This window comes from Coffea arabica, chromosome 7c, assembly GCF_036785885.1.
Source record: "Coffea arabica cultivar ET-39 chromosome 7c, Coffea Arabica ET-39 HiFi, whole genome shotgun sequence".
Lineage (NCBI taxonomy): Eukaryota > Viridiplantae > Streptophyta > Magnoliopsida > Gentianales > Rubiaceae > Coffea > Coffea arabica.
This window is the reverse complement of record NC_092322.1, coordinates 12,846,871-12,873,955: the sequence shown is the minus strand read 5'-3', so window position 1 is coordinate 12,873,955 and position 27,085 is coordinate 12,846,871. Positions and strand designations below refer to the sequence as shown.

The 27,085-nt window shown below is 36.7% G+C and overlaps 3 protein-coding genes, 2 non-coding genes and 1 pseudogene across 10 annotated transcripts; 1 reads left to right on the top strand and 5 right to left on the bottom strand.

The window, feature by feature from the left end:
• Positions 1-1,552: 1,552 nt before the first annotated feature.
• On the bottom strand, positions 1,553-10,900 carry LOC140010728 (developmentally-regulated G-protein 3). Its single transcript, XM_072058084.1, has 10 exons — positions 10,719-10,900; positions 9,468-9,521; positions 8,172-8,345; positions 6,501-6,572; positions 6,043-6,102; positions 5,145-5,254; positions 4,529-4,828; positions 3,589-3,780; positions 2,069-2,120; positions 1,553-1,940 (listed from the first exon to the last, which is right to left on the bottom strand). The coding sequence occupies exons 1-10, from the start codon at positions 10,758-10,760 to the stop codon at positions 1,890-1,892; spliced, it is 1,107 nt and encodes a 368-aa protein (XP_071914185.1). The 5' UTR covers positions 10,761-10,900; the 3' UTR covers positions 1,553-1,889.
• A 3,159-nt stretch (positions 10,901-14,059) lies between these two features.
• On the top strand, positions 14,060-20,818 carry LOC113701223 (shikimate kinase, chloroplastic-like). Of its 4 annotated transcripts, XM_072058083.1 has the most exons (12): positions 14,060-14,500; positions 14,667-14,935; positions 15,723-15,781; positions 15,965-16,019; positions 17,288-17,360; positions 17,623-17,710; positions 19,260-19,342; positions 19,442-19,571; positions 19,696-19,774; positions 19,933-19,997; positions 20,443-20,510; positions 20,618-20,818. In XM_072058083.1, the coding sequence occupies exons 2-11, from the start codon at positions 14,713-14,715 to the stop codon at positions 20,476-20,478; spliced, it is 891 nt and encodes a 296-aa protein (XP_071914184.1). In that variant the 5' UTR covers positions 14,060-14,500; positions 14,667-14,712; the 3' UTR covers positions 20,479-20,510; positions 20,618-20,818. The 4 variants fall into 4 exon arrangements, with proteins under 4 accessions (XP_071914184.1, XP_071914183.1, XP_027077572.2 ...); XM_072058082.1 differs by having other exon boundaries at positions 14,061-14,500; positions 14,673-14,935; positions 20,443-20,818; XM_027221771.2 differs by having other exon boundaries at positions 14,061-14,555; positions 20,443-20,818.
• Positions 20,819-21,448: 630 nt separating this feature from the next.
• Positions 21,449-26,260, bottom strand: LOC113701220 (F-box/kelch-repeat protein SKIP6-like). 3 transcript variants are annotated; one of them, XM_072058080.1, is made up of 3 exons: positions 25,017-26,239; positions 22,162-22,445; positions 21,449-21,951 (listed from the first exon to the last, which is right to left on the bottom strand). In XM_072058080.1, exon 1 carries the CDS (start codon positions 26,164-26,166, stop codon positions 25,081-25,083), a length of 1,086 nt encoding a protein of 361 aa, XP_071914181.1. In that variant the 5' UTR covers positions 26,167-26,239; the 3' UTR covers positions 21,449-21,951; positions 22,162-22,445; positions 25,017-25,080. The 3 variants fall into 3 exon arrangements, with proteins under 3 accessions (XP_071914181.1, XP_027077561.2, XP_071914182.1); XM_027221760.2 differs by lacking the exon at positions 22,162-22,445 and having other exon boundaries at positions 25,017-26,260; XM_072058081.1 differs by lacking the exon at positions 21,449-21,951 and having other exon boundaries at positions 22,425-23,303.
• On the bottom strand, positions 22,801-22,882 carry LOC113702545 (small nucleolar RNA snoR27; annotated as a pseudogene).
• LOC113702532 (small nucleolar RNA snoR26) lies at positions 23,207-23,294 on the bottom strand. Its single transcript, XR_003451176.2, has one exon. It is a non-coding gene; the product is annotated as a small nucleolar RNA snoR26 (small nucleolar RNA).
• LOC113702539 (small nucleolar RNA snoR27) lies at positions 23,386-23,478 on the bottom strand. Its single transcript, XR_003451183.2, has one exon. It is a non-coding gene; the product is annotated as a small nucleolar RNA snoR27 (small nucleolar RNA).
• Positions 26,261-27,085: the final 825 nt, after the last annotated feature.

The window sequence follows — 27,085 nt, the reverse complement described above, 5'->3', positions numbered from 1 at the left end:
AAAGAAAATACAAATATTCTATAACCACTACAAAAAAAATTTGTGCGAATTCAGTGCCACACGAACCAAAATCAAACACTAGCATGAATTTGCTGGCAAAATATTTTTGAATAATCTTGGGGAAAGTAAGCTAGAACATAAAAAAACTAGGTTGACAGGAGGTTTTGTTAACAATTACGCAATTATTGAAGTAGCTGTCCTATTCAAATTCACCAAATTTCTTCATTTTCTGTTGATTGTAAAGAATCTAATGCAGTTAGATGTTGACCTCCTAGAATTAGGCCTTGCGTAGTTACGTCGCTTAGAGTAGAATTTTCCTTTTTCATTATTAGAATTATTTTTTGATCAATACTTAGCTTAGTCATATGCAGTTAAAAAAAATTCGAATAAAAAGTTGTTATGTTGGCAGTGATACATGCAATCACAAAGAGAAGCAGCACAGTTTTTTTTTTTTTTTCGTAAGAAAAAGTTTAGATGGATTCAACTCTGATCACTAGTACGGATTAGGGCATGCCTTCGTAATCATAGGTCGCTTTACAGAACACACAATCTTTTGTGAGAAAATGGCCCGAGCGGATCCAACTTGTATTGGCAGTAGCATAGCAGAAATGTAGAACTTAAAATCTACTCCTCCTTGCTGGAAAAAAAAATGTTAGAAAAGAGAACTGTAGAACTTAAAAGTGGTGCATTCGTATGTTTGATGTAGAAGAGATGACTATAGGTAGGGGCGTGGAACTTTATAGAGTTTGGTTTCGCCAAAACAGTTGATATGAAACGGCCAAATACATAATCTCAATCCATATCCAACAATAGAACACAGAGGACTGAATTTGTAAGGAATAGTTTGGATCAAGATCGCTTGTAGCCAAACTTCCTAATACATGCAAAGGAGCGATTGCCACTAATGACGAGAGAGAGCAGAATTAGAAAGATAACGGACCAACACTGAAAATTGCCCTTTTTGGTGGAAATTTGGGCAAAAGATTTTCTTTTTGAAACTTTAGCAATAAATTTGGTGCATTGTCCAAATTTTGCGGACTGAAAATTGCAATTTGAATTTCAAAGTGAAAGTAATCCATAAGACAAATGTAAATTTAGGAGGGGAGGAGGAGCAGAGGGAGTGTCAGTGTCAGACACCCCCACTTACACTTGAAAATAAAAATTAACTGACACTAAAACTCATTAAGCAGGCCCCGACTAGAAGGATTGATTCAGTACCCTGAATTCCCAGCTTCCCCATGTCAAAGCAGGACATGAATTTTGTCCTCCCTCAAGCGCCAGATGCCGATGAATGCAATCTGCCATTCTAGAGAGTAAAGGGAGGGGAACATGGAGAGCTGCAGTCCGGATTCGAATTCAATCTTATTGTCTGGGCAAAGTGTGGCTTCAGATCTGTACAGTAATACAATTGGAAAGTTCAACGCCACTTTACACAAGCAAAAATAAGTAACAAACAGCCCAGATTTGTAGCTTTCTGAGCTATTGAAACGTGCTTCTGAATGTTTCCCGGCGCAAAATGACTTGTAGGTCCAACATCCTCCTCATCTGCAGCTTATGTTTCAAACAGTCTTTAATTTAAGAAAACTCTATTTGAGAGAGTAAACAGGATAAAAGCAGCAATCGCAGTCATAGAATGCTGGAATGGTATTGCATTCTGAGTCTCTGCTTCACTGATGATAACTATCAAGAGAATCAGAATGAAAACATCTTCCCAAAAATAGCTTGACTACAAAACAGCTTTAATTACACATCAAGCCATCTCTTCACCTTCACTAACTGCTAATTGCCTATATATGAGAAGTGCAGTCCATAGCAGGGTTAATCACATGGAGTTCTTCTGCAGAGATCTATCTCAGCCAACATTCATCATGATGACAAAGGATATAAAGTCACACTTTTTTGATGATTTGAACAACATCTTCATCTTCCAGCTCATGCTCCTGTTGATGATATGAACCAAATTAGACAAGAAGACTGCTGCTGGCACAAATTCCAACCATAAGGAAAGAAGGGAAGGCTGAGATGAGTGGAAAAATGAAATATGCTGAACAGTCAGTTAAGGACTCACCTTGCCTACCCTTTGTGGCTTGTGTTTCGCACTTGATCCCCAGACCAGTGCACTGCAAAATCAAACAAACCACAATTAACTAAGAAAACGGCATAAATTCCAGCAACAAAATGTGAGCGCTTTGAAAGACTATTCTCAAACATAGAAACACATGCACATGGCTAAGTCTGATACTCCTATCATAGCATAGTTCAAAGCCAGGTGTCTAATGATTGATAAAATTTCCAGGAACCAACTTCGTTTCACATATCATAATAGAACCAAATTACAAACACGTGCATCATCAGTAATTTAAGAGTAACATCTACATATCACTTCTTGTAAGTCTGACATCACATATCTTAAAAGAAAGTGTTATTCATGGAGTTAAATTAATTGTACCTCCTTTTTGAGGTACCAACCTTATTAATTATAGCTAGTAATCTCTAACAAAACTTTCTTGGTTCAATAAGACCTATAGGAGCATTTTTACTTTAATTTTTCCCTACCACAGGAGAGGTGGGATTTAAGAAGTGAGGAGGGGGAAGGGGGAGTTGAACCCAGGACTTCTAATTCCGGAGACCTCAATCTTAGCCACTAGACCAAGGCCTTCTCGGAAAGCTTTACTTTAAGATGATCTCTTTACAAAATTATTCAGAAATGTATATACATTATTTGATCAAAATCAAAATCACAGAAAACTAGGATGGTAAACCTCTGTACTTGAGATTATGCTCAATTTTTGTAACTGACATCTGTGCTTGAGGTTATGCTCAAATTTTGTAACCAACATCTATTCTTGATAAATTTATCTTCACAATTAATGCTTATTAAAGAGTGAGAGTATATTGTAAGCAAAGGAAACTAAAGGTACAATTCACAAATTACTTTCTCCTACACATAAAGACTCTTGAAACAAGAGTATTATCATTGTTTCCAGGTAGAGCTTTCTAAATGCTCGGGCGATGTAAAAACTATCAGGTTTTTGCAATGTTAGCATACAAAGGATAAAGTATGAGAGCTGAATGTTCTATGTGAGGTGACTTTAAACATCTTCACATGAATGTAGCAAAGTTATGGGGATATTATAGCAGTGAATGGAAGGAAAAAAGAAATTAATAATCAAATTCCATATATGATTCCATCACCTTGGAGCATCAGTGAAAGTGTGTAGAAAAAAGATTCACCAACAACTTGGAAGTTAGGAAAAGAAAAATAGGAAAGGGGTGAAGTGGAGGGTGGGGGAACAATGAGGCAAGACATCCTCCCACTCTCCTCCCTTAACAGACGTTTAAGGTGCTGCTGACATGGAGATAATACCCTCCTCCGGAAGCTTGAAGCCTCCCAGGAAAAGCAAGGGAAACACCACCCCCCCCCCCCCCCCCCCAAAAAAAAGAGGGAGAATACGCAAAGCAACAAGGGAGCAACAGAGAAAGAAAGCAAGATCAAGAATTACAAGCTTAAAACTGGAAAAGCCCTTTCAACCAGACCTTCTTAAAAAAAAAACTCCCAGAAAACACAATGTTTAGAGAGAGACTCACTACTTAAATTGTTTGACCATATCTTTGTGGATTCGATTGCAGAAGTCCTCAACTGTTCTCCTCTTTGATGATAATATCACTGGGTCCTCATAGTCTGGATTCATTCCCTTCGGCTTTGTGTATACACGAGTCAGATCAAGATACTCCCAGATCTTCTCCAGCAGACCATCTAGATTCCATTCCAAATGTGCACTACAAACACAAGAAATGGAAGTAAAATCAGCTATACTTCAGAGACTCTGTTCTAACCTTATGATTTGTGAATCCAAAAACACCATAAAAAAAACTTCTCAAGCAGCCTATATGGAAAGGATAGAAGCAATGCTACCAGACAATAGAAACAACCTTAAATAAAAATCACACACAGAGACAAACACCTACACAAACATGTATCTATATGTTTATATCTGTCAACACGCATGCATGCATATCTGCATCAAGTAGAAACTTCTATTATTCAAGGCACAAGTACTAGAACAAAAGAACTTGAGAAAATTCTCACAACTTAACAAAAGGTCCTCTGATGAAGGAAATACTTAGGTAAGAGCCTAGAGCAGAGAGGATTTAAGGCATGTTAATTTTGAATGGTATAAGGAATGAGGGAGTTTATTCACCATATATGGGGACAAACTAATTTCCCCTGCCACAACAGGTAAAACTCCACAAGCGAATGCTTCAGATTAGTGAAATTCAGTGCTTCCAAGATTGAACTTTGCTAGCATTAGATGAATTAGGATATTTGAAAGTCTCAGCATTAACGGCAAATCCAATCCCAGGTGTCCAGAAAAGACAGTTATGCACTCCAAAGGTGTCTACAACAATTTTTTTTCTTTTCCAAACTTAACAATTTGACATTTCATTGCTCACTTGCATAAATTATTCTATCATAACTATTAATGCTCTCTATTGGCTTCACAAAATGCCATGAATGCAGAATTACCTGACTGGGCAATAGTGTGGAAGCTTATCCAAAATCTCCAGCTCTTCAAGTGTAATCTGATCAATCTTATTGACAGCATAGATGCAAGGCATGTAGACTCTACTCCCCTCTATAACATCTATAAGGTCATCGGCTGTGGCATCATATTTTAGACTAATATCAGCATTGTGTATCCTATATTCGCTGCATATTGCCTTCACCGTATCAAGGTCGAGATTTGTATTGGTTACAGTCGAGGTAAGATTGATCCCACCCTTGTCTTTCCTTCTAAATGTCAGATTGGGTGGTTCCTTGTTCAATCTGTAATCACAGAAAGATGTACCAACAAACATCAAATTAAAGAAACTGAGAAAATTCACAGCCTAGAGAGGAGTGGAAGACACTCCAGTCAAGCGTAAGAGAAAATGGATGTTGTACACATGGAAAGTTCTCAAGAGGATAGAGATAAATACAGAACACAAATGCTTTTTACCAATCATGAACTCTGGTGGTTAAAATGGCATCATTCATTCTGAAACAAATAAATAAGACAGGCACAATAACTGATAGATCACAATCAGGCCATGGTGCTAGATGATTCAAGAATATGTACTCCCTGCATCAATAGTTTTCTGACCTGATTCCAAATCCCTCAAGCTCTTTCTCAATCAGACGTTTGTGAGTGATTGGCTTAATTGCATCCAGAACGATCAGAATACAATTGCACGTTCTTGCGGTACTGATGACCTGTTTAAAGAACAAATCATAAATTTATCACAAGGACAGGCATATAAAGTTTATCTGATGCATTGATTATTGCAAGCTCAGGCACAATGATTAAGTATAGCTGAAAAGCAAAAAATAGTCCAAAAGTTAAAAAGAAAAACAACATCATCTGGTCATGCAGACAAAAGTCAATGATACCACAAAGATATATAGCTTCAAAAATACGATTAAAAACTAAAGGAAACAAATCTTGCGATTTATATTTACATGATACATGGTGTGAAGGAAGACCAGATGGTACCTAATCTATCAGTTTTGATAAGTACTTTAAGTTCCTTTACTGGCACCAGTCTATGAACAAAAGGTTCAGTAAGAGCCAAGAAAAGAAATTCCACCAATGACTGTGACCTCTTGAAAAGACTTGGCACGTGATCTCGTGGTTAGGCAAGAAATCTGAAGACAGTGCTTTCTTTAAAATTATGCCCCAAAAAAAAAAGCAAAAAGACATTTGAGAATCTCTAACGCAAATGGACCATGGATGGGACTTCCACAAGAAACATTTAACACTACAATTGACAGTCCTGGCAAAATAAAGCTTTTTTTCCCCAACATCTAAACGATGTAGAAACAGAATACATTGGGATGGGAACTAGAGTCCAAGACTCACGAAAGCCAATTTGCATCTTCAAAAAATTAACTAAAGTATTGGCAGTAGGCAAATGCAGCAGTGACTCTACACATGATATGCAGGAAAAGGAGCAGGAAAGATGCAAAAAAAAATATAAATTACACAAAACTTCATAGAGTACCTGTCTTCCTCTACCCTTTCCGTCTTTGGCACCCTCAATAATGCCAGGGAGATCTAACAACTGCCAAACAAAGCATGCATATTGAAAATCAGAGGCAACTTCTCAAAGAAAGGAATGATGAGAGATTCATATAATTTATCCTTCATGACATCCAGCACCATCGCTAAGCATATTATGCACAAATATAAAAGCATAGAAGTAAATATGTAAGAACTGCCATATCCTAATTATTATGTGCAATCCACTACCAGATATAGGAAAAATATAAATGTACATCAATATATATCTTGGTAGTGATGCAAGTATGACTTGGCTAATTTATACAACAACTGAACCAATACCAAATCCTAATAGCACGTGTTAAAAAGGCAACCATTCAGGAATCAGAATATCAGATTATAACTGATATCCTCGCAAACTAAAAGTTAAAAAGTACAACAAAATATATATGTATATACCTGAATCTTAGCTCCCCGATATGTTATCACTCCTGGAATGCAGGTTAATGTGGTAAATTCATATGAAGCAACCTGTTAGCCAAAGAAGGGAAGAAATTTCATAATAAATAAAAAAGATAAAACGTTGGAACCTTGCTTATTTCGTGGCATCAAGGGCCTCTAAAACCTTTTTAAAGAACTACAAAGAAACCAAAGAAATGCTAGAATTAAACTGGGAGGAAAGTTAATCTAACTAGTATGATTTAGGATGAAATCTTGTATATTACAGAGACTTCCGTGAGATAAAGGCATATGAAAGAGAGACATGCTGTACCTCCCTACAGGATAGTACAAACTCTCCTGGCCAAGTCAACCAAACAAGAACATTGGTTGCTCTTTTTCTCCCCTTCTCCGCACCAACCACCCCCCCCCCCCCCAAAAAAAGGTCCAACCTTAAGTTTCAAGCCCCTTCTTAATATTCTACAATGCCAACCCCACACTAATACGTATCCCTATAGTCAATCAATCATCACAAGTCACGACCATCACTTAGCCAAACTTTCCCAGTTTGTAACTCCAAAAAAATCAACCAAAAACAAAAGGGGAAAACAAAAGTAACTTCAAGAATAAATCAAGCCACCAAAAGACCAGCTACCACCAGACAAACAACGATATCCATTTGGTTCCTCCAAGACAATGAGCAATAATCAAACAAACGGATCAACCATAATTTGAAAAAAGTAACACTAAGATGGTTCAAGTTAAGGTAACGATATCAATGTTACAGCTGATTAAAGCAATTGTGTTATTCGCATGTATTATCACATGGTGTGTCGCAGTTTTCACTCTAGTTCTGTGGAATCGGATTACAGTTCCCTTTTATACATGCATTTGGTACAAAAAGGGTCTAAGTTTGATACATGCATTGGTTTCCTCTCGCTTAATATCTTCCATGTGGGATTTTCTTCAATTATCAAGGTGAAAATGGTGCAGTTTCGTAAGAGGTAGTGGAACTGAAGTAGGTTTCTGGTTGACTAGGTGCATTCCTTTCGTAAGCTAGAGGGGTATAGAACAAGAGGACGAAGATAGAATAGGAACATCTAACTTACAAAGACATCCATTTACCGTCAAGCTATTGAACCATATCTACCAATAGCCTGCCACACATCAGCCGGTGTTATAACAACCATGTTGCAGGTCAGAAATCCAATCCTTTCTTATTCTTCCTTTCCACATCAGCTGAACTGTGCAAGACTTAAATACCAATTTCAGCCACTTTCACATTAAAAAAATATATTAGGGCTTATTTTACCTACATTTGCTTTTAGTGACAAAATAATGAAATTGTTGACATTTGGATATCCCTAACTATGTTGAATCTGAGAAGACTATGCTAGGTAACTGTGTATTTATTTTGAGTATCAAAATAGATATAACATTATCACATATGATAATATATGGTCAAATTGGACACTTTTTCTTCCAAGAAGGATTAGACAATCTGAACTTAACTATTAAATTTAATTCCACAAAGGCATCTACCTGACTACCTCTAACAACATATGGAATAAGGTTTTTATGCAACAAATGCATATCATGTTAAAATACTGAAAGGACACATTTAAAACATACAAAGCTTCCATGCAACTTTAGGAAAAAATTACACGCTATTAACATGCATGGGATACATGCCTCTGAAAAAGTTCCAGTTAACTTGTTTAAAAGTGTTGATTTCCCAACAGACGGGAAACCAACTAGACCAACTCTAGAATCGCCACTTTTTGTAACGTCAAAACCCTCTCCTGCACCACCACCTCCCTTTGATGATGGAGTAAGTAGCTCCCTCCGAAGTTTTGCCAGCTTAGCCTACAATGAATAGACAATGTAAGATGCATAATTTTCTGACAGATGGTAGTAGAGAACCAGTAATTAACCGAAAACTTACAATTCACCGAAATAGAATCTAGACATGTTCAAATTTTCAGAACACTTTTGTACCAGAAATACAGATGGACATCACCGATACAGTCAAAAGTAAGTGCATCTCACATCAAGACATAATCCCAAGATATTAAAAATTATCATATCCACAGCAGCAAACTGCAGTCAGCTTAACGCATCATAGATAAAGCAATGACCATTTGACAGCGATCACAGATGGATCAATGATCATTTCACAGTTAAGATAACCCAAACCATTTGTAAATACATGATTACATTTGCATATCACGCGACTCAAACTATTTGTAACCACAAAATTACATCTTATTATCACCCTTATAATTATCTAAATAGAAATCCATCAAGAAAAAGCATAGATCATGTTAAGTCTACAGTGAGGAATGGTGGCAGTGCAATAGTTCGTTTTGCAATTCATCAATACCTTTTAGGGTGCATATGCTGAATAACATTTCACTGTACAAAGCCACAAAGAAAACTTAACGTTTCACACATTACGCGCAGTTTAAAGGACCAGTTTCTCTCTTCATAAAAATTTCATCAAGAAAGACAGTGGATGATTGAGCAGCAAATAGGTGAATGAGATGTCTAAAACATAAAATGACAAAGACTGGCATCACCTATCTCATTGCACATTACCACCAGTACGAAAACATATCCAAATAAAAGCTAAAAATGATAAAATCCCAAGGTTGAAAGAAATCCCATCATTAATACATGGTAACGTAAAGATTCCTAAATCTTGAATTGCAGGCTCTATTTTCAAATTTGAATAAACAACAAGTGGATAAAAAAGGAAAAGAAAACTTGACCAAAAAAATTGAATTAGTCTAGATACCAGAACTAATAAAATCTCGGTAGCCCAACAAAATAAAATAAAATAAAATAAAAATCTCTGTGTGAGATGAAAAGCAATTGGCTCCTGAACAAAGACATGCAAGTAAAATAATTTTGGTTTTCCAACAGATATAAATGAAATCTAATATAAAGCAAATTAACAGCACAAGTGCTCAATGGAACAAGGCGAACCTTTAGCAATCCAAGGTGATGGGCAGTAGCTTTATTCTTTTGGGTCCTTGCCATCTGAAACAACAGTTCAGCAACTTCAAATTCTTAACTTGGCATAGAATTAAACCCTAGGAACATGATAATCAAACTACGACAAGCAGCAGTGCGGAAGATACTGAAGCAAAATCAATTAAAGATAAAACCAAACAATCAAGCATCCACATTAACTCAACATAATATTGAAATGATGCCTCGCCATAGTTGGACAGCAGAAATTCAAATTGAAATATACATTTCTATGCCCTGCAAACCAGAAAATTAGCTACAACAGTACTTCTTTCAAGAAAATCATAGAAAAGAAGAGAAATGCACCTACTTTACTTCTTTTTTTTTTTTTCTCCTTTTTTCCTTTTTTTGGGCCAAGGGGGAGAGTGTGGAGTTGGTTGAACAAATTTGACCAGGAAAACCAGAGAGAACGACCGTAGGAACTAGAAAGCAAGCAAGTCCTTTATCACATTCAAAACTAGTTTCATCTATTAAAATATGATAGAAAGATCTAAACTTGAAAAGCAAGCTTGCCTCTTTCCACAAATACTTCAACATGTACCAGGGAAAATTTTCAAAATAGTTCCAAATTTACAAGCAAGAAAAGATAAACGGGAAATCATAGGTTTCGTGTTCTTTCTCTTCTCCGTAACGCTTACCAAAATGCAGCGTATCACCAAAAACTCATGCTCCTTTTGTGCAGTTACAAATAAATGTTATCATACTTCACTATGCTGATGCATTTAAGCAGCACAGAATCACCGTACACAGATATCAGCTAAAAGGATTCCTTCGTCTTCCTTTTAAAGCAGTAGAATCCAACTTGAACAGAAAAATACCCACCCAAATTAGGTACAACTATTCCAAAGCCTACAAATTATGCGCCTCCCAGATTTCTTTAACCATTAGATATTTTTATATTCAATACAATCAGCATTTCTCATATTTCTTCAGCTTTTCCTCCCTTTTCAACAATAATTTCCCCCAATAAAACTAATTTCATTTTACTCTCTAATTCCTTGCTAAAAACCTAGTTATGAATCTACCTGCCCCCATCTATGCATGATTAGCCAAAAGCAACTGCTACTGAGAAACAGGTAATTTATGCCACTGTTTTCATTACAAAAATTGTTGCATACTTGTATATATTAATTAAATATATGTTTAAAAAATCAAACGCAAACAAAAAAAAAAAATCGGATAAATAATCGAGAAAATATATAACACCTCATCTTCGATGTCTTTAATTTTCTGCATAACAGTAGCCATTGTCGAAAGCCAAACGGAGATGGAGCGATTTCTTCCTCTTCAGCTGAAAACGGCGTCGTTTGCCGGAGTGTATAGGATTTATTGCAGGAGATGATGATTGGAACACTGGGAAGAAAAGGTTTTTGTCGGAAGGGGGGAAGACAATAGAGCTCGAGCCTTTGAAGAAGAGAGGGCTCTAGAGTTTATACTTTTTGCGTTACGGTCCTCATATTGAGATTTAATTGGCAATTTCACCCTAACATACGAAATAGTTTCACATCCTATGGAATGGAGTTTGACAATTTCTAATTTCTAAAATAAGTTTATATTTTTTTTTCCACCCGCTTAGGGTCATTTGCAGTTGCAATGCTTTTGTTAACAATGTATTTTTAAGGAGGATAGAAATAATTTTAAGCATTGAATAACTAACTTGTGAGTTCTCTCATGAGTTGTTCAATAGCCAATTAAAACTTGCCGACTCGATGACTCATTGATTCATTTACAAAAATATACGCCAACTCATCATTTGTAATTATTTTATAATATTTCTACATAAATTGGAAGGAGAAGGTTGCTAGGATTCTCTGTTTGGATTCTGCACAAGCTCTGTAGTGCCATGGGAGAGGAGCAAATGGGGAGAGACTGAGAATATCAGTTGCTGGTTGAGGCGAAAAAAAAAATTATAGTGTAGTCACGGGTGAGTAGCGGCTAGGGAAGGAAGAAAAATGGGAACGAAGACAAAGAGTGTGTTACAATTAAAGTTGCAAGCGAATCGAGCCGCTCACAAATTGCAAACGAATCGAGTCGCTCACGAGCAACTCGAATCTGAGCTCGGTCAACATCAAGTTCGAGCTGATCAAATCAAATTCGAACTCATTAGCGTGTGAGACAACTCGATTATATATATATAAATGAAAATATATATTATTTTAATAGTAAAATTACATATATATTCCTAATATTTGATTATTTATTAATAAATATTATTATTTTATTTATTTTTTAAAATAAAATAATTATTTTTAAGTTTTTTAAGCTCAAACTCAACTCGAATTTGAATCGAGTTCGAGTTTGAGCCTTACATTTTGAGTTCATCAAGCTCGAACTGGAGTTTGAATTTCATAAAACTAAATTGAGGTTCAAGTCGATTAGGTAAAAACTCGATTTGGTTTGACTCATTTGCACCCGTAGTTACAATAAATGAAACTTTAATTTGGCATTATTTTGCTATCCAGACTCTTAGTTGTCTAGTTGACAAATTTTCATTGACTATTGAGCAATTAATGGGACAGCCACACGTGATGGAATGGAGAATAAAAAAAAAAAAAAAAAAAAGAGAAATTAAGATACAAGAGTTAGAAAAAAAATAGAGAAATTAAGAAATTTATTGATGGATTAAGTAAACATTCATGTGACTCTTCTCATAAGCTAATGATGGCTGTTGAAAAATTCACAAGCAGATGGCAGTATCGTGAAAGTCCAGATATGTGAAGAACTAAAGATTTCGTATGACTTATTATCTATGAATCTAGCCCTTCTGAAAAGGAATTTTTGTTTAACTGTTTACACTAATTTATGTAGGTTGAAAAGACTTTTTGCACATTATTATCAAGTATTACAATGTAATTTCTAGAATTCTTTGAAAAAAAGAAAAGAAAAGTGTAAACATCTAAAATGTCAAAAATATATAATATGATTGCAATGTTTCAACTAGAAAGAACTCTCAACTCCCTTTTAAAGTTTGAGTTTTCTTACCATGATAACGAACTATAACTTTTTAAATTGATATAGTCGTATGGTTAACTTTTAGACTATAATTATGTTGTAAAAATAGGTGATCATATATATTCAATTCTTATGAAGCCATTCTTGAATAGACAATATAATTTATAATTTTCAGTTTAACATAGTTGTGTTACAAAAATAGGTTACTTGTGTATTTATTTTTGATGACGTGTTCGTTTCTTTTGAAGTCATCTGGAGATGACAATAAATTTAAAACCGACAATAATTGCGTAAATGGTGTCTTTTTAGATATTGGATGCTATGATACAAGCACACTCACAAAGTTGTGTATTTATTTTTGATGACGTATGTAGACAATGAAATTTTAATTAAATTACCATTGGTCTATAAAATATTTTTGTCCAATCGGATATTGCCATATGGCATGTACACTTGGAAAAATTGGTTATTAAATGACCAATTATATTTTGCCACGTGTCAAGGTGAGGTGTTCCATATCAGTTCAAATTGCAGGGGTATCTCCACCAACCAAATCATATCATGTCACATGTTTATTGGATAAATATCTAAATATTTATTTCTTATTAAAGAGATAATATTTAGAGTCATTTAATCCAAGTATATCTCTTATATACTGCGATAGCTTGGCCAATCAAACGGCGCCACGTCACGTGTCCCTACGAGTTTGGCCAATCGATGAATTATTTATCTCCTTATTAATAAATATGAAATGAAGAGATAATATTTGACTAGCACAGTCCTAATATGACTGCACGTCTTGCAAGGCAAGTGAAGTGGTACACAAGTCTTCAACCTCTACCTCTTGTCACAGCTATAAATAGATGTCTCTCAACCAAATCAAACACACACACACACAGACACAGAGATATCAAGAAAGCATCTCATACACTCAAGTATTGAAGCTTCAAGCTACGAAGGTCTGGGTCTCAAAGCTCCTCAAGTCTTCCGCATATCAAGACTTGAGCTTTCAAGTATTTTCAAATCCTTCAAATCTTCCATATCAAGATTTGAAGGAGTCGGTGGTTGATCCAAGAACAAGCTGCGAAGCCCTTGGATTGGTGTTCGAGGAGAAGAATCGAGGGAAACTCTCCACAAGATCGAGAAAACCCCAGAGATTGTACTCACATATTTTTCTAAATTTATATAGTATATATTTGTCGTGTGTTTTCTTGTCGTTTTGCAGACTTGAAATTTTTATCGCGTACAACGTATTCGTTTCTTTTGAAGCCATCTGGAGATGACAATAAATTTAAAACCGACAATAATTGCGTAAATGGTGTCTTTTTAGATATTGGATGCTATGAAATAAGCACAATCACAAAGTTGTGTTATAAAATTAAGACGGTGACACGTACACTCGTATACGAAACAGATTATAAAATTTCAATTGATGTAATTACAATGAGACAATCTCGTTATATATAAAGTAAAATATTTCTATCAAATCATCGTATTATATTACATGAAAATTAGCGACATATTCACTTCTTACGAAGAAAAATCAAAAGTTTCATCCTAATATAGCTGCTTCGAAGTTATCTTCCAAGACATGACATAGAATGTTCGTCTCAACTTTTATCCTAACATGGTACAATTGCCTAAGTTACCAACTTTGTTCATGCTCCTTGTTTCGCTCTAGGCTTTAGAGTTATTTAGGTGTAAGATTTTGCCATGGAAAACCGAACAAAATTGGAGTTAGGTACCACAATTTTCTCTTTGTTTCCGTTAATGAACTTGAAAAAAGAAATTCTCCCAACCACGTGCAAATTTTCGGCCACCTATAAAACAGTCTGAAAAATCTTTCTTTTGCCTTTCAATTTTTGATTTTCCCACTCACATTCTCACACCTACCCCGGAGGCGCCCCACATTCTCATCTACAGAGCTTTTTAGTAACTCCATAGCGAAGAAGAACCACCACCAACCACCATCACCAAGAAAATAGCACAAAAACTCACCTAATACTCCCGGTCTACTCTTCTTCTTTGATTTTCAGGTAATCCCATCAGCAACGACTCTTCTTCTTCCTTTCTTGCAACATCCCACGTCAGGTTTTGTATCTAAAATGCTTGAATTGGGGCTGTTTGTTTTATAGTGCACATAATCTGGTCGTTTAGATGCTTTGAACCAAATGAATTTTTCTTGATTTTGTTGAATGGTAGGACTAGTGTAAAGCCAAAATAGAAAAGATTCTTAAGTGGGATTTCCATGGAGGCAAAAGTTGTACAGAGTTTGCAATGGTCAACGTTGAATAGCTCTGAAAATATTATGAGGAGACCGAGTAGTTCATTGCGTTATACGAAAAGATTTAATGGAAACGATCAGAGGCATCATCAAACTCTTGCTTCTTGTCATCTGGGATTTGGAAAAGGCGTAATTGGGCAGAGATCAGTGGTGTTGAAAGTTTCATGTTCTTCGCAGAATGTTTCAGGTAGTCTGGATTGATGTAGCTTTAATTGATTTTTTATTTTATAATGATGAAATGCAGCTCCATTTAAGAGTAATGTTGATTTTAGTAAGCAAATACTAATCAGAAGTTGTTTCTGTAGTATATTGTGCTGTGCAGTTGAAAGAAGTCAGGATGTTTGTATTACTGAAGTTAATGAATTTTTAGCCTAGACATAGTTTTCTGATGAACATGGTAGAAAAAATCTTTTGAATATACTATTGGATATCACTAAATTAGGTAAATTTCAGATAGTTTGACTATGTATTAAATTTGTTGGGTACTACATTAGAGGACCAGGTTTTATATGTTTTAAAACAAGGTGGGAAGTGTGTAAAGCAAGAGGGAGTGAGAGATAAATTCAGCCGCTCAGTGTCATCCTTTGGACCCTTAACATATATTTGACAATTTATGCGCCCATCAACATCCTTTTTCAAGGTCTGGTTTCCACATGATGAAATGGTGAGGCTACCCTTGAACTCTTATCCTCTGTTGATATTCAAATTTCTTGAGAACACGGACCATTGAGATTCACTTTGCCCCTTATTTCTCGATCATGGGCAATGGTAGTTCTTGCTTTCAAAAATTATTTATGCCTAAACCTTGAGGATATGTTTTCTCTGGCATTGCCTCGAGTTCCTTAATAAACTTTAATGCTCCCTGTGATGCTATAACCTCCCTGATGCTGGAAAAGAAGGGAGAATATGCATAAGTGGATAATGGCAACCCTAGATTTACAGTTATTGATTTGTTCTGTTAAATTTTGTGGTAGCTTCGGTGCTAGAATCTGGAAGTGTTCCAACATCCTCTGATGAAGCTGTGATCTTAAAGGTAAATTTTTTTTTTTTGACTTTTCCTTTTTCGACAACATTATTCTCTAGTTAGGAAGTTACATTCTCCTGATGATTCACTATTGCATACTTCTAAATGATCTCATGGGATGCTTCAAATATTCTGAATTCTCATTTTAGAAGAATTTTAACTTCATTATTTGTATTGTTATTCTATTTGCAGAAGAAGTCAGAAGACATTGAACCATATCTAGATGGACGCTGTATATATCTTGTTGGTCAGTTCCTTTTTTGTATTTTATGGTTCCCAGTTTTATCCAGGGATTATTATATGATATAGTATTGGTAAATTAGTCAATTCTGTCTCTTATAGTTAGTTTCTGCTATCAAAGTTATTGTTAAATAGCAATGGAAAAGTTTCTAATCAGAGATTCTTACTGGAACATATTTTGTTATGCTGCAAATAAAATTCTAAAGATTCCAGAAAATCTGTGTTGAAAGGGGACAAAGGAAGAAGAAAGGAACTGCTACTTACCTACTGTCTTGCACTTCTATTGGATGCCTTAGACTTGTCTGACCATTTTACAAAGTAATACAAGCTTCTGAACACACTATATTCAATCAGCTGCTGGGTATTGTGGAAACCTGAATAAGCTTTATAATTGGATGATCGTGATTACCAACCTGACACTGCTAAAAGATAGAAAACAAACTCAGATCTGATACTTAAGTGGCTTTTAAACATTTTGGTCATAAGCTTCCATAAGGACTGGGATAAAGCTTTTACACATCAGGGTAACAGTAATCAGCTCTGGATCTGATTATACTATATTTAATAACTTGGACCGTGTTTTCTCAAGCTTTGCTGATATTTATAATGTGTGCATGATATTTGTGTAATGTGTCACTACGAAAGCTTCAAATTTCGCATGCCTTAATTTATTCCTTGTCATCTGCCTTTCTTTCTTTCTTTTTTTTTTTGCCTCTCCACAGCCCACAACTGCGAGGCCCAGGGTTGAAACCCTGGACCTGGCAGCAGGGAGGGCCCTGGCCACTGGGCCAACCCCAGTGGTTCCTTTTCATCCGCTTATTTGTGGGTTCTTCTGAGGAAGATGGCACTGGTGGCTGCCTGCCTCATTCACGATCCTGCTGCCTTATGACAATGAAGCATGTGATTTTCAGACCTACAAGCACTGTTTGGTCACACTTGTCTATCTTTTGAGTTGAAAGCAATGACGAACCTAATGCTACTAAATTTTTTTCATCTGTACTGTTTTATTATTGGGTGAAGAACTGTAAAAGAAAACTGAAATGATGGATGTACAGGTCATCTATATGTTCTCTAGTAAGGATGGGCTTGATTTTAACAGCAGGTAAAAGTATCCAACAGAATGGCAGACTATGCAGAAGTTATAGTGATAATACCAGAATGAAGCTAAGCTAGGCTTATAATTTTGAAGAGTGCAGGAATGATAGTACCCTCGAGTCCATTTACTCCTTAACCATAGAAGAGTATGCCAATGACTACATGGAATTTCTACTGCAGGAATGATGGGTTCTGGAAAAACTACTGTTGGCAGGATTTTGTCCGAAACTCTTGGCTATTCATTTTTTGACTGGTTTGTCTCAAGAACATTTCCTCTCTCTCTCTCTCTCTCTGACCATTATCTGACAGTTTCAACTTCTTAGTGCTAATACAAACAGAAGTTTGGTGATTTTGAAGATCCTGAGAAATCTAATTATTTAAAACTTATGATAGACGAGGCAGTAAAAATTAGAATAGTTGCATCATCATGTTTTCTTTTTTATGTTGACAAGTACTGTTTGAGTTCTCTTTAATTGCTCCACACTTAGCGTGTCATTTTCTTTGTAATGTTTCAGTGACACGCTAATAGAGCAGGCTGTTGGGGGGACTACTGTTGCTGAGATCTTTAAGTTATATGGCGAGTGCTTCTTTAGAGACAACGAGGTCAGACACTAAGCATCGTAATTTCTTTATTTGCATGCCCTCAAACATATAGAAGACTTCAACAGTTCATTGATAGAGTGATGCAAGGGAAACAAGATGTGTGTCAACAGATATAAAAGAGTACAAGCTTGACAGCTCACTTAACATACCGTGCTGAGTCTTTCCTTTCAAGTTTTTTCGTATGATAAACCTGATTCAAATTCGTAAGATTTGAACTTCTTCTCTTTATCAGATGGATCATTTAAGCTTTTTTGCCCAACTATCTCTTTGTCCATTTACATTTTGCTCTATCTTTTTGTGCACACAATCATGTAAGCAAATGTCTGTGCATTATTTGCTGAATAACTTTCTCTATTGAGAGGGAAAAGGCATGGAAAAGGAGCATCTTGTAGATTTTATACCCTTAATGGTAATTATAATTATAATTTGGCTAGCCGATTCGGGTTAACCCCCAGCCGTTACCTAATTGGTTAAAGAAACATGGTTTTATATGTTGACTTTGCTCTGGTATTCATGCATGATGCAATGCTGGGTTCCTGATGTAACTTTAAGTGTTATTTTTCCATTTATGCAACAGCTCTGATGCATCAACATAATACATCTGAACATGCTTTTAGAGGATCTTCATGCTGGACTTGACACTTCTTTCAGTGTTAGAATTCTATTTGAAACTTAATCCCCTCCAAAACCAAAGTTATAGAGAAAAAGGGAAAGTAGCTAGACACCAGTGCTTTGAGGGAAAAGGTTTTGATAAGAGATTTTACCTACAGTGAGCCATGTAAAACCCCCAAGGAAACTGGGGTTCTCCCAATGTAAAAAAAATATGCAGAAAAGTAAAGATCTGTTGCTTGCTGGAGGAAAATTATATTGATAAACCAATTTCAGCACAGTTTGAAGGAACAAATAGGAACTTGACTTCTTGGCACTAGCCACGCCCCCCCCCCTCTCTCTCTCTCTCTCTCTGACAAGTTTGGTTGCATCATAACTCCAATTTTATCATTGAAAATTATGCTATCAAGCAGGCAGGCACTGAAAGCATGGAGGTAAGACATTCTGATTAAAGCATTGGGAGACTTGATGAAGGTGAACATGAATATGCCAAAGTTTATTAAGATCAAGTCTAAGTTGATTAAAATTCCCAATAAATTGACTAGCTTCGGATGATAATAATTTTGCACATGTTGTTCTATGACATAACTGTTATTTTGCATTCCTGAATTTGATCTACCATACACAAAGAGTTGGTACGAGATAAACTTTGGCTAAAGAGCAAGGCATCAATAAAGAAATTGTGCTCCTTTAACTGGGTGAGATGCCAACACAGCTTTTGATATAAACCCTTGTAGCTTGTAGGCATTCATCTAATTTCTTGGGTTTGTTTGCAAATGCTTTGTCTTCAAGCAATCCCCAGGGGGCACAATACATCATCTTTAATTTACTGGTAGTTACTAATGCTGACTTTAATTAATGTAATCCATACAATTCTGTTTTGTTGGCTTTACTTAATCCTTTGTAAAATAAACTTATTAATCCTGCTCCTTTTCTTTAGACTGAAATAATACGAAAGCTGTCCTCAATGCAGCGGCTAGTTGTATCGACAGGTGGGGGTGCAGTTGTTCGGCCCATTAATTGGTATTATCATAAGAGACATTTATGCATATTCTCTGCTATCTCACTTGGTACTGTTAAGCAATCTATTTACCATGGCTTTTTGCTGCTTTATGATTTCAGGAAGTACATGCATAAAGGAATTAGTGTTTGGCTGGACGTACCTTTAGAAGCCTTGGCACGGAGAATTGCAAAAGTAGGAACTGATTCACGTCCCCTTCTGCATGGAGAATCAGGAGATGCCTATACAAAGGTGTGTACTGTACTTATATTGGAGAATTTACCTGAACCAGTCCAAGGTTTTGTATTCTGCTAAATTTTCTCAATATTAATTGGAAGCATATATTTTGTTTGATTGCTATGTGGTTTTTGAGCAGGCTCTCGAGCGTTTGTCTACCCTTCTTGAGGATAGGGGAGAAGCCTATGCCAATGCCAGCGCAAGAGTTTCCCTTGAGAGTATGATTTTAAGCAATTTTAATTATGCATTTTTAGATACAACCCCTGTCCCTGAAATTAAATTAGAATGGGAATAAAAAAAAAATTACATGCAGAAAAGAAGAGAAAGAACAAGGAAAACCACTCTATTCAGTTCCTTGTCTGTTTTCATAATGCAGATATTGCAGCTAAGTTGGGATGCAAAGATGTCTGTAATCTCACTCCTACTGCAATCGCCATTGAGGTATCTCTCTCTATACCTGTATCTGTGCATACAGGTGCCATGCTTGAATATGTGTTGTGCTGATGAAATGCTTTATTAGACGAGATTTTTGGCTCTTTAGGTCTTTGGATGTATCTGTTTGAGGTGATCGCTATGCCTGAGATCAGAGGCCAACTATCCTCTTCATTTTTTTTTGGGCAGTTACGAGTAGGGAATGATAAGCATGACCATAGGGTGGCCAGGGAGATTCTGTTATATTATTTTTTAGTTTTTGGTTACCGTCTTGAGCGTGCAACATGCAACTTAAACCTGTATATCTTTCACATCTGGCTTCGTAAACATGGGTTGTTGCCTACTGGAGATTTTCTCTCATTGCTATTTCTGAAAATTGGGTTTCAAGTGGTGGCGGCGGGCATGGAATTGACATTATTACTGACTGTAGCTATCTTGATATACATATCCTCAGGCACTTGTACAAATTGAGAAGTTCTTGAAGAAATAAGAAGGCACCAGAGTCATTATTGAGGACAAGAGGCAAAGTTTTTTCTCGTGTGTCGCAATGTTCATTGAAGTGCCTGTTTTCGTTTTCCAGTGGCGAACGTCGCATGAGTTTCACTTACTCTTCTTTTTGACCATTTTAGGGTGCAGTGCTGTATCATCAGTAGGCTGCATTAGGCACTGCTCGGTTATCATCAGTAATTCATGTATAAATGTAGGCTCTCTCTCTGTCTTCTATCTGTAAAATACTACATTGGTCAGCAAGGAAGGATTGTCAGTAGAATTCTTTGTAAACGTGTTCACTACATAATGATTTAAGCAGCAATTCAGCTTGTTGACCAGAACTGCTGTGTTTTAGTGCAAATATACGTCACTTTTAATGTTCATGCCCAATGCACGTAAATGTGCACGTAAACATGAATTTGTGGACGGATTCTCTCTCAATAATCCGTGGCCGGATTATGAATTTTGAAGATCTTCAACAATGAATGCCTACACATCACATTTGGGACCTTGCACTTGAGACCCAGATTGATAAAGGTTTGGAAGATCACTTGATTATTATTGGCATATGGATGCAGTTGTGCCAAAGAGTTAAAAGATTCCACAACTCTTTGGAGCCACAGAGCAGGTCCTCATATTTGGTGGCCAAGTCTTTTAGGATAAGGGAGCAATGTGCCAATGGGCACTCATATTCTTCTATGTTCTCGTCCCTTCAAGGGCGAGCACGACATTTTTCTCCATAGCAAAAGGATCCCTGTACTCGTAGAATTGCTGTAGAAACAACCTTTCGTGGAAGTTAATCCTACATATACCTCATATTCACTCAGGATTTACAGATGAAATGTACCAAAATCGGTGAATATGCAGGTGTATTTGCAGAAGAATGACAATAGACATACGGATTTAAACCCTAAGAGATATACAGGTGTATGAGAGCACGAGATTTCGAGATGAAAGGAAGGATTTAACAATTCTGAAACCAATAACTGAGGGAGTAGAATTTATAGCACAATGCACGAATAAACACATGAACTTATCTGACATCCACTGGTCTGTGTGAGCACAGTAAATTACTATAGAATCAAAAGGGAAAAGAAAGGTACATACAACAAGAAGCAGCAGGACCGGTCGAACTTACATTGCCAGCTGCAGGTAAACCCTATTATACACACATATTGGAGAAAGTCGATATTGTTGAGAATAAGGCTGAATAGAAATACAGATAATTTCCAGATTGACTATAGCAAACTTGGCCAGCAAATTATCAACCAATGGACCACAGGTGGTGGCGACTTGGACTACGCAATACACCTCGGCATTTTGGAGAATCTGAAGCAGCTGGATAGCTAACCCAATGTAGCTTAGTCACACAATCTGAGCTAGACGAAACTGCAGTAGCATCATTCTGCTAAGGAGCAATTTATCACCTACTTCTCAACCGGAATAGTTCGAAAAATTGATTGCAGTGAGAATCCTGTGAAAAACACCACATGGTTTTTTGTCATCAGTGACAGTACTCAGGATTAATGAAATAGGAAGCTAAAAATCATAATGCATCTCTCATACAAGAAGATCAACAATAAAGCCCCACGTGCTCAGGCAGCCCTCCTTTTCAGACCATAAGTAATGGAAGTGAATGGATGAAAATTCATTTTAGCTATAGAAGCAAGAAATTTGAAATTACATGAAGGGGAAGAAGAACAGATGTGAGGCGACCAGCTTTGGAAACAAAGTTCCATAAAGGAAGCCTGGCACTTGAATGATTGTCAGCCTTTTGAAATGAATGACCTCACAAGTAAACAGGAATTTCTCATTCCCTTAAAGGGAATTGTGAATGCCAATGACAGATGGCCACTGGAGAAAATGACTAGAAAATGAACGAAAGCTCCAAGAAATTAACTCAAATGGAGTATATGTTCTCATCTAACACTTATCCCTCAATAGATGTCTGCAAATTAAAAAAAGTAGCTGCAAAAACATATACAATATTATCACCTTCAAGAATAAATTTTGCACACCAGGGACAAGTAACAACATGACAGAATGACTCAAAAATAAAAGAGGACCAAAATTCTAAGAGTTGAAACAGAGTGAAGGAAAATGTGCAAGGTAGCTGACTACACATGCAATTCCATACTATAAAGTCATCATATAGCAAGCAAAAGCGATCGTATAAATTGAACTTTTATGATAAATTCAAATGCTCACTTCTGGGACCAGATTGTTAAGAAAACCCGGGACAAACAAAAAGCAAGGAGGGTAGTACCTCGCATTTGCAATATAATCCATGAGCGGTAATTAATGATGCTAAATATAAAAATGGACTGGATCTCAGGAAGCAAGTCTATCCTCAACTGGATTTCAGATAGATAACGCAGTAAAAACATTCACATCACTGATCCAGAATGGACAATGAAGACTAAGCCACAGCAATGCTCAAAAAATATTGAATCAATATAAATCTAAAAAAAATCAAGCAGAGGCAGCGCAATCATCATGGAGACATCAAAGTAGTGGAGTATCACATTATAAGGCCATTTTGTCAATTGAGAAAATATCTTAAAAAACAAACAAATCCAAAATGCCCGTGTTGAATTTGGCACTAATCCATTTTGAATACATGGGTAAAACAACTGTGAGTATACCATTCGCCTGAATCTCAGAACCTCCAGATTACAGCATCAAAAAAAAAGGACATAACTCAACAGAGAGGTGGGAAACGAGGAGAACAGCATCTCAGAGTCAATCCCCATAGTTTTCTTCACCGGTAATCAAAGTGCAAGGATAACAATTGTCATATATCATCACTGATGCTCATCCTCAGATCTTAAAACAAATTAAACCACCAGTACATGCTTCAATATCGAAAAAGAAATTAAAAAAAAATGAATAGACTGATAATTATCATACAGGACCTCAGGAAGACAAATTAATCTTCAATTCCATTTGGGAAATTGCAGATAGATAACGCAGTTTATTTCTTATTACATCATTGGTCCATCCAGGAAAAATTCAAAGGCAAATAGGATAAGAAAAAAGGAGAAAATTTTCCAGCAAGAAGCTCAAGAAGCAGTAATGAACGATTAAAATGTATAAACAAGGAGGAGGAAGCTAAAAGAACAATTTATGCCAGCGGACTTCATAGTTAGGCAAAAGAACAAAAGACATGAAACACTAGTTTGGGTCTTCTGGGATTGGAAGAATGACATCGCTTGGCATATGAAAATCAAATGTTTTTGAACTCTTATGAAAGTGGAGGCAGTCAGTCTGTTGGGTAACCCTCATTACAGTATAGGACATGTTCAGCTGCTGGCTTTATTCCATAGATTGTTTGCTCCATAATTATATGAAAGCATATTCTAGGCAAGATGACCAATTAATATCAAATAAGGGGGAAAAAATTAAGTCAGAAAAGGACTAAGAAGATGAAAAATTAACTAGAAATAAGGGAGAAAAAAGTTAATTAAAATGTATAGAACCAGCCAAGCACATCAAAAGGTTGAATTACAATCATTGCGATAGCCTAGTTTACTATTCCAAAACCAAATGTTACTCTGGATCACGAACAAAGCAGCCCGTAAATTAGTGCTATAGTTTAGGCTTCACCTTAGTAATAAAATTCCAAAAATCTATTCAATAATTTCAGTAGTACTTTTGACTACTTGGATCCGGCATTCATAAGCACAAGTCCAAAACACCTTCACTACTAATAAGTATACACAGTACAACACTTAACCTCCAAACTTTTCCCCCCCTCTTTCGCTAAGTGTTTTTTTCTGCCTGATAATATATAATGAAACTTCAGTTTATCAGCAATAATATTTTGCGGACACAGGTGAAGGTAAATACATTTATAAAGTTCATTTACACAGCAGAAGAGTATCAAAGGGTTGCAAGCCACTATACCAAAATGTGCTACCAAAGACACATTTACATAATTCAACACATGACATTGTGTTTAAGTTCCAAAGGCCATGAATGAAACACCAATTCTTGAATAAAAAAATCTATCTAAGTTACTTGAATTACTGAAAAATTAAATGAAAATATGGAAAAGGACAAAAATAAAGGCAACAAAGAGGCCCTCTAAGCAGAGGCAATTTTCGCAAGCTAATATCTTTTCAATGGCAATATATATACCATTATTCTTATTCATGTCAGCCTACAATTAACTTTGTTTTCCAGTAAAAATTTGACTTCCCATAGAGCTTATTCAGTGTGAAACAATACTAAAATTTGTAGGGTAGTACGCGAGCTTATTCCTTTTTATATGTGCTTCAGAGGTTCAGGGATGTTCCCTCCTCAATGGCCATTCCCCCAATTTGCGCTCTATTTTCCCCTTTCCTCACAAAGAATGAAGTAAAAGTTCACACTCTTTGTAACGAACCAGTTTTATATAACTATATTAAATGACTATTCAATTAGAACGAGGAAGGGAAGTTTACATGCATGATATGAGGTTAAACCCATAAAAAGCAAAGCATTCAAACAAATGAGTCAGATAACTAAATGACTAGCATGCTTCAAAGATGAAAGAACCTGAATATTATAAACAACATGTCCACCAAAGAACAATTGCCATGCCCTGCACCAAACATCACGATCAGAACTCAGCTGCCATACAATGCACAATCTCAGCTCCATTAGGAACTTTGAGAATCACACCAGACCACAAAATCCTTCCAGCCAACATTCCATCCCCATCCTTCCAAACTTCAATATCCGCGCACTTTATCTCCACCTCCTTCCCATTTCCCTTTTTCTCCCAAACAACACACAACCTCCCATCGAAATTCACCATCGTTACGCCATAGACGAACGTAGGCAACCCTTTCCCTACACCCTTCAACTCCTTCCAAACACCTTTCTCCACATCATACCCTGCAATCTTCCCAAAAATATTACAACAATACAACACTCCCTGAACCACCGCAGGCTGCCGCCGACAAATTATTAACACGTCTCTGCACTTCCCCAGCACCCCAACAACATATATCGCCCCACTTCTATCCGCCATTGCATAAACTCTCCCCTCCATCACCACGCTCGCGTGCATCCGCTTCAACCTCACCTCAACAGGGCTCGGCACCGTGGTCCACAACCCGGTAACCGGGTCAAAAACCTCGGCCCAGTCCATAGACTGAGCCGTACCATCCACAACACAACCACCTAGAACATAAATCTTCCCATCAACAACCCCGGCTCCGGCGAACTCCCGGCCCACCTTCATTCTAGGGCCTTCCTCCCACCTATTGAACCTACAATCATAAACCCACATCGAATTTGACGGAATTCCATCAAAAGCCCCCCCAATTACGTATATTTTCGGGCCTAGGACAGCCAACGCGGGCCCTACGGGCTGGACCCGGTTGCGGGGAAGGGGAAAAATGGGTTTTTGTGGGTTTTGGCAATTAGGGACGAGAGTGTACCAGTCGAAGGAGTTGTCGATGCGGAGGTTAAGGTAAAGAAAGGTTTGGGTGGTACGGAGGCGGGACCGGGCGGTCAAGAGTGCAGAGGAGGTTATGGCGGAGTGCCATGTTTTTGAGACAAGAGAGAGATCACGGTAATGGGAGCTGGGGACTTTTGCTAGGCAGTCGATGTACACGTCATCTGGGAGCTTCGCGATCAGCTGGGGTTCAGCCGATGGTTGTGGCGGCTGGCTGCCACTGGAGGAGGTGGTGGTGGTCATATAGTCATATCTAACCAGTGTACTGTGAAAACTTTGGAAATGCCTATGCTGGTTGGTTGGTCGGTCAAGGTTGTTGCAGCTAAATATGCATAGGGATTTAACTGTAGAGACCTTCCATAAGCTAAAAAGTATCTAAAATAATATTGTAGCATTACTTGTAATGTAATTTATATAAGGTAAAAAAAGCGGTTCAAAATTATATTTATAATATATATATATATATATTTGCAAATCTTGATAATCAAACAGACCCAATTATTGTTATTATACTAACTTTTAATGTATCAAAATTTAACCAAAATTATTTCTTTTTTTTTTTTTGTAATTGAAATGCTTCATTTTCTTGCACTAAATAAATGAAAATTGTGCAGTAATATCTCATTCACCTTCTAAAAGGGTCATCTAACAATTTATGATACTTCATATCTATAGCATAACTGTAGCTGTGGACTGAAACTTGGGAAATTTTTTCTTCCCGAACCGAAATCAACACACACACGCAGTTAAATTAGAAACACTCAGGAGTCGTCGCTAAATTGAGTCAAAGACTAATCTAGACGATCCACTAAGAAACCCCGTAACTGAACAAGGCCTCAATGGACCTAGGTTGAAACCTTGTAGCTGAAACTTGGGAAATGCCTTGGTATAAATGTGCATACAGATAACTGTATAAATAGTGACGTAGATCTCGAGATGAGAACATATTTACTGCAGAAACTGTCAAGATTGGTTTTAGGACCATATCAGGCAATGTTGTCAAAGACATTAATCATCATATGTATTTTGTGTGGGAAAGGAACTTCTGTATTTAGAATTAGGATCGCGAACGAATCGAACCGCTCGAGTTCGATAGCTCGAGTCAAATTCAAGTTGATCAAGTCACACTCGAGTTCGAAAATACTAATGTCATTATCTCGTG

What these genes read in the sequence shown, in the direction of transcription:
- LOC140010728 (XM_072058084.1), bottom strand. Translation starts at nt 10,760, where the DNA reads ATGGCTACTGTTATGCAGAAAATTAAAGACATCGAAGATGAG. An exon ending in TTAAAGACATCGAAGATGAG is followed by an intron (nt 9,522 to 10,718) that starts GTGTTATATATT and finishes CTGTTGTTTCAG; the next exon opens with ATGGCAAGGACCCAAAAGAA. An exon ending in GAAAGGGTAGAGGAAGACAG is followed by an intron (nt 5,255 to 6,042) that starts GTACTCTATGAA and finishes TTCTTTAAACAG; the next exon opens with GTCATCAGTACCGCAAGAAC.
- LOC113701223 (XM_072058083.1), top strand. Translation starts at nt 14,713, where the DNA reads ATGGAGGCAAAAGTTGTACAGAGTTTGCAATGGTCAACGTTGAATAGC. An exon ending in TTCTTCGCAGAATGTTTCAG is followed by an intron (nt 14,936 to 15,722) that starts GTAGTCTGGATT and finishes ATTTTGTGGTAG; the next exon opens with CTTCGGTGCTAGAATCTGGA. An exon ending in CTACTGCAATCGCCATTGAG is followed by an intron (nt 19,998 to 20,442) that starts GTATCTCTCTCT and finishes ACATATCCTCAG; the next exon opens with GCACTTGTACAAATTGAGAA.
- LOC113701220 (XM_027221760.2), bottom strand. Translation starts at nt 26,166, where the DNA reads ATGACCACCACCACCTCCTCCAGTGGCAGCCAGCCGCCACAACCATCG.